This window comes from Pseudophryne corroboree, chromosome 10 (genome assembly GCF_028390025.1).
Source record: "Pseudophryne corroboree isolate aPseCor3 chromosome 10, aPseCor3.hap2, whole genome shotgun sequence".
Lineage (NCBI taxonomy): Eukaryota > Metazoa > Chordata > Amphibia > Anura > Myobatrachidae > Pseudophryne > Pseudophryne corroboree.
The window spans coordinates 375,904,548-375,924,755 of NC_086453.1; the positions used below are offsets into that span (position 1 = coordinate 375,904,548).

The 20,208-nt window shown below is 49.8% G+C and overlaps 1 protein-coding gene across 1 annotated transcript in view; it reads left to right on the forward strand.

Moving 5' to 3' along the window:
- Positions 1 to 20,208, forward strand: part of CDON (cell adhesion associated, oncogene regulated) — a 239,117-nt gene that overhangs the window by 187,982 nt on the left and 30,927 nt on the right. Inside the window, 1 exon segment of the mRNA XM_063943784.1 lies at positions 18,035 to 18,322. Coding sequence (XP_063799854.1) covers positions 18,035 to 18,322 — 288 coding nt within the window.

Here is a 20,208-nt window from a genome sequence, read left to right on the forward strand (position 1 = left end):
GAATGGTGCTGAGGTGTACGTGGTGCTGTACAGATCACTGTAGACCATAGTTACATCCTGGCCGGATAATGTCAGAATGGTGCTGAGGCGTACGTGGTGCTGTACAGATCACTGTAGATTATAGTTACACCTGGCCGGATAATGTCAGAATGGTGCTGAGGCGTACGTGGTGCTGTACAGATCGCTGTAAACCATAGTTACGTACTGGCAGGATAATGTCAGAATGGTGCTGAGGCGTACGTGGTGCTGTACAGATCGCTGTAAACCATAGTTGCGTCCTGGCTGGATAATGTCAGAATGGTGCTGAGGTGTACGTGGTGCTGTACAGATCACTGTACACCATAGTTACGTCCTGGCCTGATAATGTCAGAATGGTGCTGAGGCGTACGTGGTGCTGTACAGATCACTGTAGATTATAGTTACACCTGGCCGGATAATGTCAGAATGGTGCTGAGGTGTACGTGGTGCTGTACAGATCACTGTAGACCATAGTTACATCCTGGCCGGATAATGTCGGAATGGTGCTGAGGCGTACGTGGTGCTGTACAGATCACTGTAGACCATAGTTACATCCTGGCCGGATAATGTCAGAATGGTGCTGAGGCTGTACGTGGTGCTGTACAGATCGCTGTAGATTATAGTTACGTCCTGGCCGGATAATGTCAGAATGGTGCTGAGGTGTACGTGGTGCTGTACAGATCACTGTAGATTATAGTTACACCTGGCCGGATAATGTCAGAATGGTGCTGAGGTGTACGTGGTGCTGTACAGATCACTGTAGACCATAGTTACATCCTGGCCGGATAATGTCGGAATGGTGCTGAGGCGTACGTGGTGCTGTACAGATCACTGTAGACCATAGTTACATCCTGGCCGGATAATGTCAGAATGGTGCTGAGGCGTACGTGGTGCTGTACAGATCACTGTAGATCATAGTTACATCCTGGCCGGATAATGTCAGAATGGTGCTGAGGCTGTACGTGGTGCTGTACAGATCACGGTAAACCATAGTTACGTCCTGGCGGCCGGATAATGTCGGAATGGTGCTGAGGCGTACGTGGTGCTGTACAGATCACTGTAGACCATAGTTACATCCTGGCCGGATAATGTCAGAATGGTGCTGAGGCGTACGTGGTGCTGTACAGATCACTGTAGATCATAGTTACATCCTGGCCGGATAATGTCAGAATGGTGCTGAGGCTGTACGTGGTGCTGTACAGATCACTGTAGACCATAGTTACGTCCTGGCGGCCGGATAATGTTGGAATGGTGCTGAGGCGTACGTGGTGCTGTACAGATCGCTGTAGACCATAGTTACGTCCTGGCCGGATAATATCAGAATGGAGCTGAGGCTGTACGTGGTGCTGTACAGATCACTGTAAACCATAGTTACGTCCTGGCCGGATAATGTCAAAATGGTGCTGAGGCGTACATGGTGCTGTACAGATCGCTGTAGACCATAGTTACGTCCTGGCTGGATAATGTCAGAATGGTGCTGAGGCGTACGTGGTGCTGTACAGATCGCTGTAGATTATAGTTACGTCCTGGCCGGATAATGTCAGAATGGTGCTGAGGCGTACGTGGTGCTGTACAGATCGCTGTAGATTATAGTTACGTCCTGGACGGATAATGTCAGAATGGTGCTGAGGCGTACGTGGTGCTGTACAGATCGCTGTAGATTATAGTTACGTCCTGGCCGGATAATGTCAGAATGGTGCTGAGGCTGTACGTGGTGCTGTACAGATCACTGTAAACCATAGTTACGTCCTGGCCGGATAATATCAGAATGGAGCTGAGGCTGTACGTGGTGCTGTACAGATCACTGTAAACCATAGTTGCGTCCTGGCCGGATAATGTCAGAATGGTGCTGAGGCGTACGTGGTGCTGTACAGATCGCTGTAGATTATAGTTACGTCCTGGCCGGATAATGTCAGAATGGTGCTGAGGCGTACATGGTGCTGTACAGATCGCTGTAGACCATAGTTACGTCCTGGCCGGATAATATCAGATTGGTGCTGAGGCTGTACGTGGTGCTGTACAGATCACTGTAGACCATAGTTACGTCCTGGACGGATAATGTCAGAATGGTGCTGAGGCGTACGTGGTGCTGTACAGATCGCTGTAGATTATAGTTACACCTAGCCGGATAATGTCAGAATGGTGCTGAGGCGTACGTGGTGCTGTACAGATCGCTGTAGATTATAGTTACATCCTGGCTGGATAATGTCAGAATGGTGCTGAGGCGTACGTGGTGCTGAACAGATCACTGTAAACCATAGTTACGTCCTGGCCGGATAATGTCAGAATGGTGCTGAGAGGCCGTACGTGGTGCTGTACAGATTGCTGTAGATTATAGTTACGTCCTGGCCGAATAATGTCAAAATGGTGCTGAGGCGTACATGGTGCTGTACAGATCGCTGTAGACCATAGTTACGTCCTGGCTGGATAATGTCAGAATGGAGCTGAGGCCGTACGTGGTGCTGTACAGATCGCTGTAGATCATAGTTATGTCCTGGCCGGATAATGTCAGAATGGTGCTGAGGCGTACGTGGTGCTGTACAGATCGCTGTAGATTATAGTTACGTCCTGGCCGGATAATGTCAGAATGGTGCTGAGGCTGTACGTGGTGCTGTACAGATCACTGTAAACCATAATTACGTCCTGGCCGGATAATATCAGAATGGAGCTGAGGCTGTACGTGGTGCTGTACAGATCACTGTAAACCATAGTTACGTCCTGGCCGGATAATGTCAGAATGGTGCTGAGGCGTACGTGGTGCTGTACAGATCGCTGTAGATTATAGTTACGTCCTGGCCGGATAATGTCAGAATGGCGCTGAGGCGTACGTGGTGCTGTACAGATCGCTGTAGATTATAGTTACGTCCTGGCCGGATAATGTCAGAATGGTGCTGAGGCGTACGTGGTGCTGTACAGATCGCTGTAGATTATAGTTACGTCCTGGCCGGATAATGTCAGAATGGTGCTGAGGCTGTACGTGGTGCTGTACAGATCACTGTAAACCATAGTTACGTCCTGGCCGGATAATATCAGAATGGAGCTGAGGCTGTACGTGGTGCTGTACAGATCACTGTAAACCATAGTTACGTCCTGGCCGGATAATGTCAGAATGGTGCTGAGGCGTACGTGGTGCTGTACAGATCACTGTAGATCATAGTTACGTCCTGGCCGGATAATATCAGAATGGTGCTGAGGTGTGCGTGGTGCTGTACAGATCGCTGTAGACCATAGTTACGTCCTGGCGGCCGGATAATGTCGGAATGGTGCTGAGGCGTACGTGGTGCTGTACAGATCGCTGTAGACCATAGTTACGTCCTGGCCGGATAATGTCAGAATGGTGCTGAGGCTGTACGTGGTGCTGTACAGATCACTGTAGATCATAGTTACGTCCTGGCCGGATAATGTCAGAATGGTGCTGAGGCGTACGTGGTGCTGTACAGATCGCTGCAGACCATAGTTACGTCCTGGCCGGATAATGTCAGAATGGTGCTGAGGCGTACGTGGTGCTGTACAGATCACTGTACACCATAGTTACGTCCTGGCCGGATAATATCAGATTGGTGGTGAGGCTGTACGTGGTGCTGTACAGATCGCTGTAGACCATAGTTACGTCCTGGCTGGATAATGTCAGAATGGTGCTGAGGCGTACGTGGTGCTGTACAGATCACTGTAGATTATAGTTACGTCCTGGCCGGATAATGTCAGAATGGTGCTGAGGCGTACGTGGTGCTGTACAGATCGCTGTAGATCATAGTTACGTCCTGGCCGGATAATGTCAGAATGGTGCTGAGGCGTACGTGGTGCTGTACAGATCGCTGTAGACCATAGTTACGTCCTGGCTGGATAATGTCAGAATGGTGCTGAGGCGTACGTGGTGCTGTACAGATCGCTGTAGATCATAGTTATGTCCTGGCCGGATAATGTCAGAATGGTGCTGAGGCGTACGTGGTGCTGTACAGATCGCTGTAGATCATAGTTACGTCCTGGCCGGATAATGTCAGAATGGTGCTGAGGCGTACGTGGTGCTGTACAGATCGCTGTAGATCATAGTTACGTCCTGGCTGGATAATGTCAGAATGGTGCTGAGGTGTACGTGGTGCTGTACAGATCACTGTAGACCATAGTTACATCCTGGCCGGATAATGTCGGAATGGTGCTGAGGCGTACGTGGTGCTGTACAGATCACTGTAGACCATAGTTACATCCTGGCCGGATAATGTCAGAATGGCGCTGAGGCGTACGTGGTGCTGTACAGATCGCTGTAGATTATAGTTACGTCCTGGCCGGATAATGTCAGAATGGTGCTGAGGCGTACGTGGTGCTGTACAGATCGCTGTAGATTATAGTTACGTCCTGGCCGGATAATGTCAGAATGGTGCTGAGGCTGTACGTGGTGCTGTACAGATCACTGTAAACCATAGTTACGTCCTGGCCGGATAATATCAGAATGGAGCTGAGGCTGTACGTGGTGCTGTACAGATCACTGTAAACCATAGTTACGTCCTGGCCGGATAATGTCAGAATGGTGCTGAGGCGTACGTGGTGCTGTACAGATCACTGTAGATCATAGTTACGTCCTGGCCGGATAATATCAGAATGGTGCTGAGGTGTGCGTGGTGCTGTACAGATCGCTGTAGACCATAGTTACGTCCTGGCGGCCGGATAATGTCGGAATGGTGCTGAGGCGTACGTGGTGCTGTACAGATCGCTGTAGACCATAGTTACGTCCTGGCCGGATAATGTCAGAATGGTGCTGAGGCTGTACGTGGTGCTGTACAGATCACTGTAGATCATAGTTACGTCCTGGCCGGATAATGTCAGAATGGTGCTGAGGCGTACGTGGTGCTGTACAGATCGCTGCAGACCATAGTTACGTCCTGGCCGGATAATGTCAGAATGGTGCTGAGGCGTACGTGGTGCTGTACAGATCACTGTACACCATAGTTACGTCCTGGCCGGATAATATCAGATTGGTGGTGAGGCTGTACGTGGTGCTGTACAGATCGCTGTAGACCATAGTTACGTCCTGGCTGGATAATGTCAGAATGGTGCTGAGGCGTACGTGGTGCTGTACAGATCACTGTAGATTATAGTTACGTCCTGGCCGGATAATGTCAGAATGGTGCTGAGGCGTACGTGGTGCTGTACAGATCGCTGTAGATCATAGTTACGTCCTGGCCGGATAATGTCAGAATGGTGCTGAGGCGTACGTGGTGCTGTACAGATCGCTGTAGACCATAGTTACGTCCTGGCTGGATAATGTCAGAATGGTGCTGAGGCGTACGTGGTGCTGTACAGATCGCTGTAGATCATAGTTATGTCCTGGCCGGATAATGTCAGAATGGTGCTGAGGCGTACGTGGTGCTGTACAGATCGCTGTAGATCATAGTTACGTCCTGGCCGGATAATGTCAGAATGGTGCTGAGGCGTACGTGGTGCTGTACAGATCGCTGTAGATCATAGTTACGTCCTGGCTGGATAATGTCAGAATGGTGCTGAGGTGTACGTGGTGCTGTACAGATCACTGTAGACCATAGTTACATCCTGGCCGGATAATGTCGGAATGGTGCTGAGGCGTACGTGGTGCTGTACAGATCACTGTAGACCATAGTTACATCCTGGCCGGATAATGTCAGAATGGTGCTGAGGCGTACGTGGTGCTGTACAGATCACTGTAGATCATAGTTACATCCTGGCCGGATAATGTCGGAATGGTGCTGAGGCGTACGTGGTGCTGTACAGATCGCTGTAGACTATAGTTACGTCCTGGCTGGATAATGTCAGAATGGTGCTGAGGCGTACGTGGTGCTGTACAGATCGCTGTAGATTATAGTTACACCTGGCCGGATAATGTCAGAATGGTGCTGAGGCGTACGTGGTGCTGTACAGATCTCTGTAGATTATAGTTACACCTGGCTGGATAATGTCAGAATGGTGCTGAGGCGTACGTGGTGCTGTACAGATCACTGTAGATCATAGTTACATCCTGGCCGGATAATGTCAGAATGGTGCTGAGGCGTACGTGGTGCTGTACAGATCGCTGTAGACCATAGTTACGTCTTGGATGCCGGATAATGTTGGAATGGTGCTGAGGCGTACGTGGTGCTGTACAGATCGCTGTAGACCATAGTTACGTCCTGGCCGGATAATATCAGAATGGAGCTGAGGCTGTACGTGGTGCTGTACAGATCACTGTAAACCATAGTTACGTCCTGGCCGGATAATGTCAAAATGGTGCTGAGGCGTACATGGTGCTGTACAGATCGCTGTAGACCATAGTTACGTCCTGGCTGGATAATGTCAGAATGGTGCTGAGGCGTACGTGGTGCTGTACAGATCGCTGTAGATTATAGTTACGTCCTGGCCGGATAATGTCAGAATGGTGCTGAGGCGTACGTGGTGCTGTACAGATCGCTGTAGATTATAGTTACGTCCTGGCCGGATAATGTCAGAATGGTGCTGAGGCATACGTGGTGCTATACAGATCGCTGTAGATTATAGTTACGTCCTGGCCGGATAATGTCAGAATGGTGCTGAGGCTGTACGTGGTGCTGTACAGATCACTGTAAACCATAGTTACGTCCTGGCCGGATAATATCAGAATGGAGCTGAGGCTGTACGTGGTGCTGTACAGATCACTGTAAACCATAGTTTCGTCCTGGCCGGATAATGTCAGAATGGTGCTGAGGCGTACGTGGTGCTGTACAGATCGCTGTAGATTATAGTTACGTCCTGGCCGGATAATGTCAGAATGGTGCTGAGGCGTACGTGGTGCTGTACAGATCGCTGTAAACCATAGTTACGTCCTGGCAGGATAATGTCAGAATGGTGCTGAGGCGTACGTGGTGCTGTACAGATCGCTGTAAACCATAGTTGCGTCCTGGCTGGATAATGTCAGAATGGTGCTGAGGTGTACGTGGTGCTGTACAGATCACTGTAGACCATAGTTACATCCTGGCCGGATAATGTCAGAATGGTGCTGAGGCGTACGTGGTGCTGTACAGATCACTGTAGATTATAGTTACACCTGGCCGGATAATGTCAGAATGGTGCTGAGGCGTACGTGGTGCTGTACAGATCGCTGTAAACCATAGTTACGTACTGGCAGGATAATGTCAGAATGGTGCTGAGGCGTACGTGGTGCTGTACAGATCGCTGTAAACCATAGTTGCGTCCTGGCTGGATAATGTCAGAATGGTGCTGAGGTGTACGTGGTGCTGTACAGATCACTGTACACCATAGTTACGTCCTGGCCTGATAATGTCAGAATGGTGCTGAGGCGTACGTGGTGCTGTACAGATCACTGTAGATTATAGTTACACCTGGCCGGATAATGTCAGAATGGTGCTGAGGTGTACGTGGTGCTGTACAGATCACTGTAGACCATAGTTACATCCTGGCCGGATAATGTCGGAATGGTGCTGAGGCGTACGTGGTGCTGTACAGATCACTGTAGACCATAGTTACATCCTGGCCGGATAATGTCAGAATGGTGCTGAGGCGTACGTGGTGCTGTACAGATCACTGTAGATCATAGTTACATCCTGGCCGGATAATGTCAGAATGGTGCTGAGGCTGTACGTGGTGCTGTACAGATCACTGTAGATTATAGTTACACCTGGCCGGATAATGTCAGAATGGTGCTGAGGTGTACGTGGTGCTGTACAGATCACTGTAGATTATAGTTACACCTGGCCGGATAATGTCAGAATGGTGCTGAGGTGTACGTGGTGCTGTACAGATCACTGTAGACCATAGTTACATCCTGGCCGGATAATGTCGGAATGGTGCTGAGGCGTACGTGGTGCTGTACAGATCACTGTAGACCATAGTTACATCCTGGCCGGATAATGTCAGAATGGTGCTGAGGCGTACGTGGTGCTGTACAGATCACTGTAGATCATAGTTACATCCTGGCCGGATAATGTCAGAATGGTGCTGAGGCTGTACGTGGTGCTGTACAGATCACGGTAAACCATAGTTACGTCCTGGCGGCCGGATAATGTCGGAATGGTGCTGAGGCGTACGTGGTGCTGTACAGATCACTGTAGACCATAGTTACATCCTGGCCGGATAATGTCAGAATGGTGCTGAGGCGTACGTGGTGCTGTACAGATCACTGTAGATCATAGTTACATCCTGGCCGGATAATGTCAGAATGGTGCTGAGGCTGTACGTGGTGCTGTACAGATCACTGTAGACCATAGTTACGTCCTGGCGGCCGGATAATGTTGGAATGGTGCTGAGGCGTACGTGGTGCTGTACAGATCGCTGTAGACCATAGTTACGTCCTGGCCGGATAATATCAGAATGGAGCTGAGGCTGTACGTGGTGCTGTACAGATCACTGTAAACCATAGTTACGTCCTGGCCGGATAATGTCAAAATGGTGCTGAGGCGTGCATGGTGCTGTACAGATCGCTGTAGACCATAGTTACGTCCTGGCTGGATAATGTCAGAATGGTGCTGAGGCGTACGTGGTGCTGTACAGATCGCTGTAAATTATAGTTACGTCCTGGCCGGATAATGTCAGAATGGTGCTGAGGCGTACGTGGTGCTGTACAGATCGCTGTAGATTATAGTTACGTTCTGGCCGGATAATGTCAGAATGGTGCTGAGGCTGTACGTGGTGCTGTACAGATCACTGTAAACCATAGTTACGTCCTGGCCGGATAATGTCAGAATGGAGCTGAGGCTGTACGTGGTGCTGTACAGATCACTGTAAACCATAGTTACGTCCTGGCCGGATAATGTCAGAATGGTGCTGAGGCGTACGTGGTGCTGTACAGATCGCTGTAGATTATAGTTACGTCCTGGCCGGATAATGTCAGAATGGTGCTGAGGCGTACGTGGTGCTGTACAGATCGCTGTAGACCATAGTTACGTCCTGGCCGGATAATATCAGATTGGTGCTGAGGCTGTACGTGGTGCTGTACAGATCACTGTAGACCATAGTTACGTCCTGGACGGATAATGTCAGAATGGTGCTGAGGCGTACGTGGTGCTGTACAGATCGCTGTAGATTATAGTTACACCTAGCCGGATAATGTCAGAATGGTGCTGAGGCGTACGTGGTGCTGTACAGATCGCTGTAGATTATAGTTACATCCTGGCTGGATAATGTCAGAATGGTGCTGAGGCGTACGTGGTGCTGTACAGATCACTGTAAACTATAGTTACGTCCTGGCCGGATAATGTCAGAATGGTGCTGAGAGGCCGTACGTGGTGCTGTACAGATTGCTGTAGATTATAGTTACGTCCTGGCCGAATAATGTCAAAATGGTGCTGAGGCGTACATGGTGCTGTACAGATCGCTGTAGACCATAGTTACGTCCTGGCTGGATAATGTCAGAATGGAGCTGAGGCCGTACGTGGTGCTGTACAGATCGCTGTAGATCATAGTTATGTCCTGGCCGGATAATGTCAGAATGGTGCTGAGGCGTACGTGGTGCTGTACAGATCGCTGTAGATTATAGTTACGTCCTGGCCGGATAATGTCAGAATGGTGCTGAGGCTGTACGTGGTGCTGTACAGATCACTGTAAACCATAGTTACGTCCTGGCCGGATAATATCAGAATGGAGCTGAGGCTGTACGTGGTGCTGTACAGATCACTGTAAACCATAGTTACGTCCTGGCCGGATAATGTCAGAATGGTGCTGAGGCGTACGTGGTGCTGTACAGATCGCTGTAGATTATAGTTACGTCCTGGCCGGATAATGTCAGAATGGTGCTGAGGCGTACGTGGTGCTGTACAGATCGCTGTAGACCATAGTTACGTCCTGGCCGGATAATATCAGATTGGTGCTGAGGCTGTACGTGGTGCTGTACAGATCACTGTAGACCATAGTTACGTCCTGGACGGATAATGTCAGAATGGTGCTGAGGCGTACGTGGTGCTGTACAGATCGCTGTAGATTATAGTTACACCTAGCCGGATAATGTCAGAATGGTGCTGAGGCGTACGTGGTGCTGTACAGATCGCTGTAGATTATAGTTACGTCCTGGCCGGATAATGTCAGAATGGTGCTGAGGCGTACGTGGTGCTGTACAGATCGCTGTAGATTATAGTTACGTCCTGGCCGGATAATGTCAGAATGGTGCTGAGGCTGTACGTGGTGCTGTACAGATCACTGTAAACCATAGTTACGTCCTGGCCGGATAATATCTGAATGGAGCTGAGGCTGTACGTGGTGCTGTACAGATCACTGTAAACCATAGTTACGTCCTGGCCGGATAATGTCAGAATGGTGCTGAGGCGTACGTGGTGCTGTACAGATCACTGTAGATCATAGTTACGTCCTGGCCGGATAATATCAGAATGGTGCTGAGGTGTGCGTGGTGCTGTACAGATCGCTGTAGACCATAGTTACGTCCTGGCGGCCGGATAATGTCGGAATGGTGCTGAGGCGTACGTGGTGCTGTACAGATCGCTGTAGACCATAGTTACGTCCTGGCCGGATAATGTCAGAATGGTGCTGAGGCTGTACGTGGTGCTGTACAGATCACTGTAGATCATAGTTACGTCCTGGCCGGATAATGTCAGAATGGTGCTGAGGCGTACGTGGTGCTGTACAGATCGCTGCAGACCATAGTTACGTCCTGGCCGGATAATGTCAGAATGGTGCTGAGGCGTACGTGGTGCTGTACAGATCACTGTACACCATAGTTACGTCCTGGCCGGATAATATCAGATTGGTGGTGAGGCTGTACGTGGTGCTGTACAGATCGCTGTAGACCATAGTTACGTCCTGGCTGGATAATATCAGAATGGAGCTGAGGCTGTACGTGGTGCTGTACAGATCACTGTAAACCATAGTTACGTCCTGGCCGGATAATGTCAGAATGGTGCTGAGGCGTACGTGGTGCTGTACAGATCGCTGTAGATTATAGTTACGTCCTGGCCGGATAATGTCAGAATGGTGCTGAGGCGTACGTGGTGCTGTACAGATCGCTGTAGACCATAGTTACGTCCTGGCCGGATAATATCAGATTGGTGCTGAGGCTGTACGTGGTGCTGTACAGATCACTGTAGACCATAGTTACGTCCTGGACGGATAATGTCAGAATGGTGCTGAGGCGTACGTGGTGCTGTACAGATCGCTGTAGATTATAGTTACACCTAGCCGGATAATGTCAGAATGGTGCTGAGGCGTACGTGGTGCTGTACAGATCGCTGTAGATTATAGTTACGTCCTGGCCGGATAATGTCAGAATGGTGCTGAGGCGTACGTGGTGCTGTACAGATCGCTGTAGATTATAGTTACGTCCTGGCCGGATAATGTCAGAATGGTGCTGAGGCTGTACGTGGTGCTGTACAGATCACTGTAAACCATAGTTACGTCCTGGCCGGATAATATCTGAATGGAGCTGAGGCTGTACGTGGTGCTGTACAGATCACTGTAAACCATAGTTACGTCCTGGCCGGATAATGTCAGAATGGTGCTGAGGCGTACGTGGTGCTGTACAGATCACTGTAGATCATAGTTACGTCCTGGCCGGATAATATCAGAATGGTGCTGAGGTGTGCGTGGTGCTGTACAGATCGCTGTAGACCATAGTTACGTCCTGGCGGCCGGATAATGTCGGAATGGTGCTGAGGCGTACGTGGTGCTGTACAGATCGCTGTAGACCATAGTTACGTCCTGGCCGGATAATGTCAGAATGGTGCTGAGGCTGTACGTGGTGCTGTACAGATCACTGTAGATCATAGTTACGTCCTGGCCGGATAATGTCAGAATGGTGCTGAGGCGTACGTGGTGCTGTACAGATCGCTGTAGATCATAGTTACGTCCTGGCCGGATAATGTCAGAATGGTGCTGAGGCGTACGTGGTGCTGTACAGATCGCTGTAGACCATAGTTACGTCCTGGCTGGATAATGTCAGAATGGTGCTGAGGCGTACGTGGTGCTGTACAGATCGCTGTAGATCATAGTTATGTCCTGGCCGGATAATGTCAGAATGGTGCTGAGGCGTACGTGGTGCTGTACAGATCGCTGTAGATCATAGTTACGTCCTGGCCGGATAATGTCAGAATGGTGCTGAGGCGTACGTGGTGCTGTACAGATCGCTGTAGATCATAGTTACGTCCTGGCTGGATAATGTCAGAATGGTGCTGAGGCGTACGTGGTGCTGTACAGATCGCTGTAGATTATAGTTACACCTGGCCGGATAATGTCAGAATGGTGCTGAGGCGTACGTGGTGCTGTACAGATCGCTGTAGATTATAGTTACGTCCTGGCCGGATAATGTCAGAATGGTGCTGAGGCTGTACGTGGTGCTGTACAGATCACTGTAAACCATAGTTACGTCCTGGCCGGATAATATCTGAATGGAGCTGAGGCTGTACGTGGTGCTGTACAGATCACTGTAAACCATAGTTACGTCCTGGCCGGATAATGTCAGAATGGTGCTGAGGCGTACGTGGTGCTGTACAGATCACTGTAGATCATAGTTACGTCCTGGCCGGATAATATCAGAATGGTGCTGAGGTGTGCGTGGTGCTGTACAGATCGCTGTAGACCATAGTTACGTCCTGGCGGCCGGATAATGTCGGAATGGTGCTGAGGCGTACGTGGTGCTGTACAGATCGCTGTAGACCATAGTTACATCCTGGCCGGATAATGTCAGAATGGTGCTGAGGCGTACGTGGTGCTGTACAGATCGCTGTAAACCATAGTTACGTCCTGGCAGGATAATGTCAGAATGGTGCTGAGGCGTACGTGGTGCTGTACAGATCACTGTAAACCATAGTTGCGTCCTGGCTGGATAATGTCAGAATGGTGCTGAGGTGTACGTGGTGCTGTACAGATCACTGTAGACCATAGTTACATCCTGGCCGGATAATGTCGGAATGGTGCTGAGGCGTACGTGGTGCTGTACAGATCACTGTAGACCATAGTTACATCCTGGCCGGATAATGTCAGAATGGTGCTGAGGCGTACGTGGTGCTGTACAGATCACTGTAGATCATAGTTACATCCTGGCCGGATAATGTCGGAATGGTGCTGAGGCGTACGTGGTGCTGTACAGATCGCTGTAGACTATAGTTACGTCCTGGCTGGATAATGTCAGAATGGTGCTGAGGCGTACGTGGTGCTGTACAGATCGCTGTAGATTATAGTTACACCTGGCCGGATAATGTCAGAATGGTGCTGAGGCGTACGTGGTGCTGTACAGATCTCTGTAGATTATAGTTACACCTGGCTGGATAATGTCAGAATGGTGCTGAGGCGTACGTGGTGCTGTACAGATCACTGTAGATCATAGTTACATCCTGGCCGGATAATGTCAGAATGGTGCTGAGGCGTACGTGGTGCTGTACAGATCGCTGTAGACCATAGTTACGTCTTGGATGCCGGATAATGTTGGAATGGTGCTGAGGCGTACGTGGTGCTGTACAGATCGCTGTAGACCATAGTTACGTCCTGGCCGGATAATATCAGAATGGAGCTGAGGCTGTACGTGGTGCTGTACAGATCACTGTAAACCATAGTTACGTCCTGGCCGGATAATGTCAAAATGGTGCTGAGGCGTACATGGTGCTGTACAGATCGCTGTAGACCATAGTTACGTCCTGGCTGGATAATGTCAGAATGGTGCTGAGGCGTACGTGGTGCTGTACAGATCGCTGTAGATTATAGTTACGTCCTGGCCGGATAATGTCAGAATGGTGCTGAGGCGTACGTGGTGCTGTACAGATCGCTGTAGATTATAGTTACGTCCTGGCCGGATAATGTCAGAATGGTGCTGAGGCATACGTGGTGCTATACAGATCGCTGTAGATTATAGTTACGTCCTGGCCGGATAATGTCAGAATGGTGCTGAGGCTGTACGTGGTGCTGTACAGATCACTGTAAACCATAGTTACGTCCTGGCCGGATAATATCAGAATGGAGCTGAGGCTGTACGTGGTGCTGTACAGATCACTGTAAACCATAGTTTCGTCCTGGCCGGATAATGTCAGAATGGTGCTGAGGCGTACGTGGTGCTGTACAGATCGCTGTAGATTATAGTTACGTCCTGGCCGGATAATGTCAGAATGGTGCTGAGGCGTACGTGGTGCTGTACAGATCGCTGTAGACCATAGTTACGTCCTGGCCGGATAATATCAGATTGGTGCTGAGGCTGTACGTGGTGCTGTACAGATCACTGTAGACCATAGTTACGTCCTGGCTGGATAATGTCAGAATGGTGCTGAGGCGTACGTGGTGCTGTACAGATCGCTGTAGATTATAGTTACGTCCTGGCCGGATAATGTCAGAATGGTGCTGAGGCGTACGTGGTGCTGTACAGATCGCTGTAGATTATAGTTACGTCCTGGCCGGATAATGTCAGAATGGTGCTGAGGCTGTACGTGGTGCTGTACAGATCACTGTAAACCATAGTTACGTCCTGGCCGGATAATATCAGAATGGAGCTGAGGCTGTACGTGGTGCTGTACAGATCACTGTAAACCATAGTTACGTCCTGGCCGGATAATGTCAGAATGGTGCTGAGGCGTACGTGGTGCTGTACAGATCGCTGTAGATTATAGTTACGTCCTGGCCGGATAATGTCAGAATGGTGCTGAGGCGTACGTGGTGCTGTACAGATCGCTGTAGACCATAGTTACGTCCTGGCCGGATAATATCCGATTGGTGCTGAGGCTGTACGTGGTGCTGTACAGATCACTGTAGACCATAGTTACGTCCTGGACGGATAATGTCAGAATGGTGCTGAGGCGTACGTGGTGCTGTACAGATCGCTGTAGATTATAGTTACATCCTGGCTGGATAATGTCAGAATGGTGCTGAGGCGTACGTGGTGCTGTACAGATCACTGTAAACCATAGTTACGTCCTGGCCGGATAATGTCAGAATGGTGCTGAGGCCGTACGTGGTGCTGTACAGATTGCTGTAGATTATAGTTACGTCCTGGCCGAATAATGTCAAAATGGTGCTGAGGCGTACATGGTGCTGTACAGATCGCTGTAGACCATAGTTACGTCCTGGCTGGATAATGTCAGAATGGAGCTGAGGCCGTACGTGGTGCTGTACAGATCGCTGTAGATCATAGTTATGTCCTGGCCGGATAATGTCAGAATGGTGCTGAGGCGTACGTGGTGCTGTACAGATCGCTGTAGATTATAGTTACGTCCTGGCCGGATAATGTCAGAATGGTGCTGAGGCTGTACGTGGTGCTGTACAGATCACTGTAAACCATAGTTACGTCCTGGCCGGATAATATCAGAATGGAGCTGAGGCTGTACGTGGTGCTGTACAGATCACTGTAAACCATAGTTACGTCCTGGCCGGATAATGTCAGAATGGTGCTGAGGCGTACGTGGTGCTGTACAGATCGCTGTAGATTATAGTTACGTCCTGGCCGGATAATGTCAGAATGGTGCTGAGGCGTACGTGGTGCTGTACAGATCGCTGTAGATTATAGTTACGTCCTGGCCGGATAATGTCAGAATGGTGCTGAGGCGTACGTGGTGCTGTACAGATCGCTGTAGATTATAGTTACGTCCTGGCCGGATAATGTCAGAATGGTGCTGAGGCTGTACGTGGTGCTGTACAGATCACTGTAAACCATAGTTACGTCCTGGCCGGATAATATCAGAATGGAGCTGAGGCTGTACGTGGTGCTGTACAGATCACTGTAAACCATAGTTACGTCCTGGCCGGATAATGTCAGAATGGTGCTGAGGCGTACGTGGTGCTGTACAGATCGCTGTAGATTATAGTTACGTCCTGGCTGGATAATGTCAGAATGGTGCTGAGGCGTACGTTGTGCTGTACAGATCTTTGTAGATCATAGTTACGTCGTGGCCGGATAATGTCAGAATGGAGCTGAGGTGTACGTGGTGCTGTACAGATCGCTGTAGATTATAGTTGCATCCTGGCTGGATAATGTCAGAATGGTGCTGAGGCGTACGTGGTGCTGTACAGATCGCTGTAGACCATAGTTACGTCCTGGCCGGATAATATCAGAATGGTGCTGAGGTGTGCGTGGTGCTGTACAGATCGCTGTAGACCATAGTTACGTCCTGGCGGCCGGATAATGTCGGAATGGTGCTGAGGCGTACGTGGTGCTGTACAGATCGCTGTAGACCATAGTTACGTCCTGGCTGGATAATGTCAGAATGGTGCTGAGGCTGTACGTGGTGCTGTACAGATCACTGTAGATCATAGTTACGTCCTGGCCGGATAATGTCAGAATGGTGCTGAGGCGTACGTGGTGCTGTACAGATCGCTGCAGACCATAGTTACGTCCTGGCCGGATAATGTCAGAATGGTGCTGAGGCGTACGTGGTGCTGTACAGATCACTGTACACCATAGTTACGTCCTGGCCGGATAATATCAGATTGGTGGTGAGGCTGTACGTGGTGCTGTACAGATCGCTGTAGACCATAGTTACGTCCTGGCTGGATAATGTCAGAATGGTGCTGAGGCGTACATGGTGCTGTACAGATCACTGTAGATCATAGTTACATCCTGGCCGGATAATGTCAGAATGGTGCTGAGGCGTACGTGGTGCTGTACAGATCGCTGTAGACCATAGTTACGTCCTGGCTGGATAATATCAGAATGGTGCTGAGGCGTACGTGGTGCTGTACAGATCGCTGTAGATCATAGTTATGTCCTGGCCGGATAATGTCAGAATGGTGCTGAGGCGTACGTGGTGCTGTACAGATCGCTGTAGATTATAGTTACGTCCTGGCTGGATAATGTCAGAATGGTGCTGAGGCTGTACGTGGTGCTGTACAGCTCGCTGTAGATCATAGTTACGTCCTGGCCGGATAATGTCAGAATGGTGCTGAGGCTGTACGTGGTGCTGTACAGATCGCTGTAGATCATAGTTACGTCCTGGCCGGATAATGTCAGAATGGTGCTGAGGCTGTACGTGGTGCTGTACAGATCGCTGTAGATCATAGTTACATCCTGGCCGGATAATGTCAGAATGGTGCTGAGGCGTACGTGGTGCTGTACAGATCGCTGTAGATCATAGTTACGTCCTGGCTGGATAATGTCAGAATGGTGCTGAGGCGTACGTGGTGCTGTACAGATCGCTGTAGATTATAGTTACATCCTGGCCGGATAATGTCAGAATGGAGCTGAGGCGTACGTGGTGCTGTACAGATCGCTGTAGATCATAGTTACGTCCTGGCTGGATAATGTCAGAATGGTGCTGAGGCGTACGTGGTGCTGTACAGATCGCTGTAGATTATAGTTACATCCTGGCCGGATAATGTCAGAATGGAGCTGAGGCTGTACGTGGTGCTGTACAGATCGCTGTAGACCATAGTTACGTCCTGGTTGGATAATGTCAGAATGGTGCTGAGGCGTACGTGGTGCTGTGCAGATCACTGTAGATTATAGTTACGTCCTGGCCGGATAATGTCAGAATGGTGCTGAGGCGTACGTGGTGCTGTACAGATCGCTGTAGATCATAGTTACGTCCTGGCCGGATAATGTCAGAATGGTGCTGAGGCGTACGTGGTGCTGTACAGATCGCTGTAGATCATAGTTACGTCCTGGCCGGATAATGTCAGAATGGTGCTGAGGCCGTACGTGGTGCTGTACAGATCGCTGTAGATTATAGTTACGTCCTGGCCGGATAATGTCAGAATGGTGCTGAGGCGTACGTGGTGCTTGTACAGATCGCTGTAGATTATAGTTACGTCCTGGCCGGATAATGTCAGAATGGTGCTGAGGCGTACGTGGTGCTGTACAGATCACTGTAGACCATAGTTACGTCCTGGCTGGATAATGTCAGAATGGAGCTGAGGTGTACGTGGTGCTGTTCAGATCGCTGTAGATTATAGTTACGTCCTGGCCAGATAATGAACGTAACTTTGGGTTTCGGGGTAAGCTATTATAGGGACGCCTATCTGTCACCTCCTCGGTGATCGCGATCTTCGCTTGTAACATTACACAGCAGGAAACTGCTCCTAACCCCTGGTGTCTATGACTTGTGCCCTAATTAATATCCCGGAATTGTTGCTAGTGTAACGTTGGTCTTTTATTTCCCAGGTCCATCCTACTATGACGCCAATGTAGTGCAGCCCACTGTCACACAAAGACTGTCTGTAAATCTGCATGCGCCGCTGACCCTGGAATGTACAATCGGGGGGATAGCGAATCCCAGTGTCCTCTGGTATAAAGACGGGCGAGACGCCATGGCGGACGGCAGGAGGCGGTTGCTGTACACTCACCTGGTCATCGAGGATGTACAAAGACTTGACGCCGGCAACTACGCCTGTCTGCTGGGGAACGTATCTCAGGAAGTGACTCGCGTCGGCTATACAGTGACTGTTCTAGGTAAGTCCTCTCCACGTGTTCTGTGTCTGGCTGGAACACTAGGGTTCCGTCCCCTGTGCTATATGTACAGTATGTATTATTTTTCCATGTACCACGTGTAGGGTGCATGCGTGTAGGTTGGATCCACCACTGGTGTAAATATGTAATGACCGGTTATATGGATAATTCACACGTGAAACGCGGACACACTATAGACTCTCGCAGACTTGCTGCTAGATGCTCGTCCCGTACATCCACAATCGTGTGGACAAGGAGGGCAGTACAGGAGGCAGTTAAGGGGGCAACACATCTAAGTAAGGGCACTGCATTAATGAGCGGAGATCTCAGCCGGATGTTACAAGATGGCGCACAAAATAAGAGAACAAAATGTGGTAGAAAGTTCTTGTGATGATTAAAATGTAAAAGTAGGTAAAACTTCCTTTCAGGTCCCCTAGGACTAGCATTCTGCAATTGCGCCATTTCTGTGCGTGGGGTGTTCCGCGGGGTAATAACACCACAGTTGCCTCCCTACTTGGAATAAGGATCGGGACACCAGTGCTTGTGAGGCTGGCACACTAACCACTGTGCTGCCGTGCTGTCTTTACACTCGGCCTTGATTGTACACAGATGGTCTGTCGGGTACACAGGTGACCCTAGGAGTGCAGAGCGGCCGGCAGACGTGCAGAGGCGACTGTCACATCACAGAGCCCGCTCCTATCACTTCAGTATTTCTCCTGATAATAGATTAGTGGTTTAGCCCCATTGAATGACTGTAGACCGTGACGGCTACTTATTACGTTACCGGCCCCTGTAAAAGTATAGGTGACCATATGTCTGCCCGCTCTGCGCTGGTGCCCGGCTAGTGTCGCACTGGGCGATTCTGTCCAGGAGAGGGTAAATGCGGCACATGCAGAGATTTGGGGGGCAGCGGATTGGAGGGGGGGTACAGCGGTGCGGTTCCCGCTCTCCTTACTAGCAATGTGTAATACACGTATGTATCTCCGCAGCACCCACTTTCTGTAGCATTATATATTTGAGCTGTTTTATAGAAGTTGTGGTCTGAAAGCCGCAATTATCTGGATGTCTCTCTGGGCTTATGTAATAGACACACTCATTACTTTGGCATCCGTACCTGGCAGCAGAAGGCGCACATCCCTGCTGGCACGTTCTCGGTGCCACCACAACAAGTGCCCCATTATGTCAGACAAGGTGTCTTGTTGATGGATCCTGAGCCAGCGGGCCCAACTGGCTTCAGGTCTGTAATAGCTGCACCACTATTAATCACACAGAGACGGCTCCTAATACTGGAGATTTATTCCACGTCCTCATTACACCAATTACTGCATTTCCTCCCAGCTCGATCTGTGGACACCTCTGGAAAGTGTTCCGGCCTCGCACAATGCGGGTCAGTCCCACCTCCGCATGCAGTGACTTGCGTTGGTCCCCCTGTGCCTCTTGCCCTGAAATCCCTTTCTTACATAGGTGTCCGTTACATATTTATTATGTGACTTTATGTAAGCCGTCCAGCCGGCTCATTTCTCCCCCAGCCCTGGGCTGCTCCAGGGTGACCTGGCTCACAGGTAGTATGCCGCTTCCTGTGATAAACCCCAAGGGATCGTATCCTAATGTGGGTGATGTCTGCGATCCAGTGCACGCATTCGCCGCGCTTATAGTAGCCCCTGAGATTGCGCATTTTTATACGCACCTTAACATGAGAATACTTTAAATTATTAAAACTTTTAAAAAAATTAGTAATTACAAATATATTTGTATTTCGTAAATGTCAATAGTTTTCCCGGGGTCACATTTGACTATATACCGTCATTTATCTGAGGATACGTTTGACAGTAAGACGGAATGATCACCCTCCAATCAGTGTTGCAGGTTTTGCTTTCTCCCCACAAATG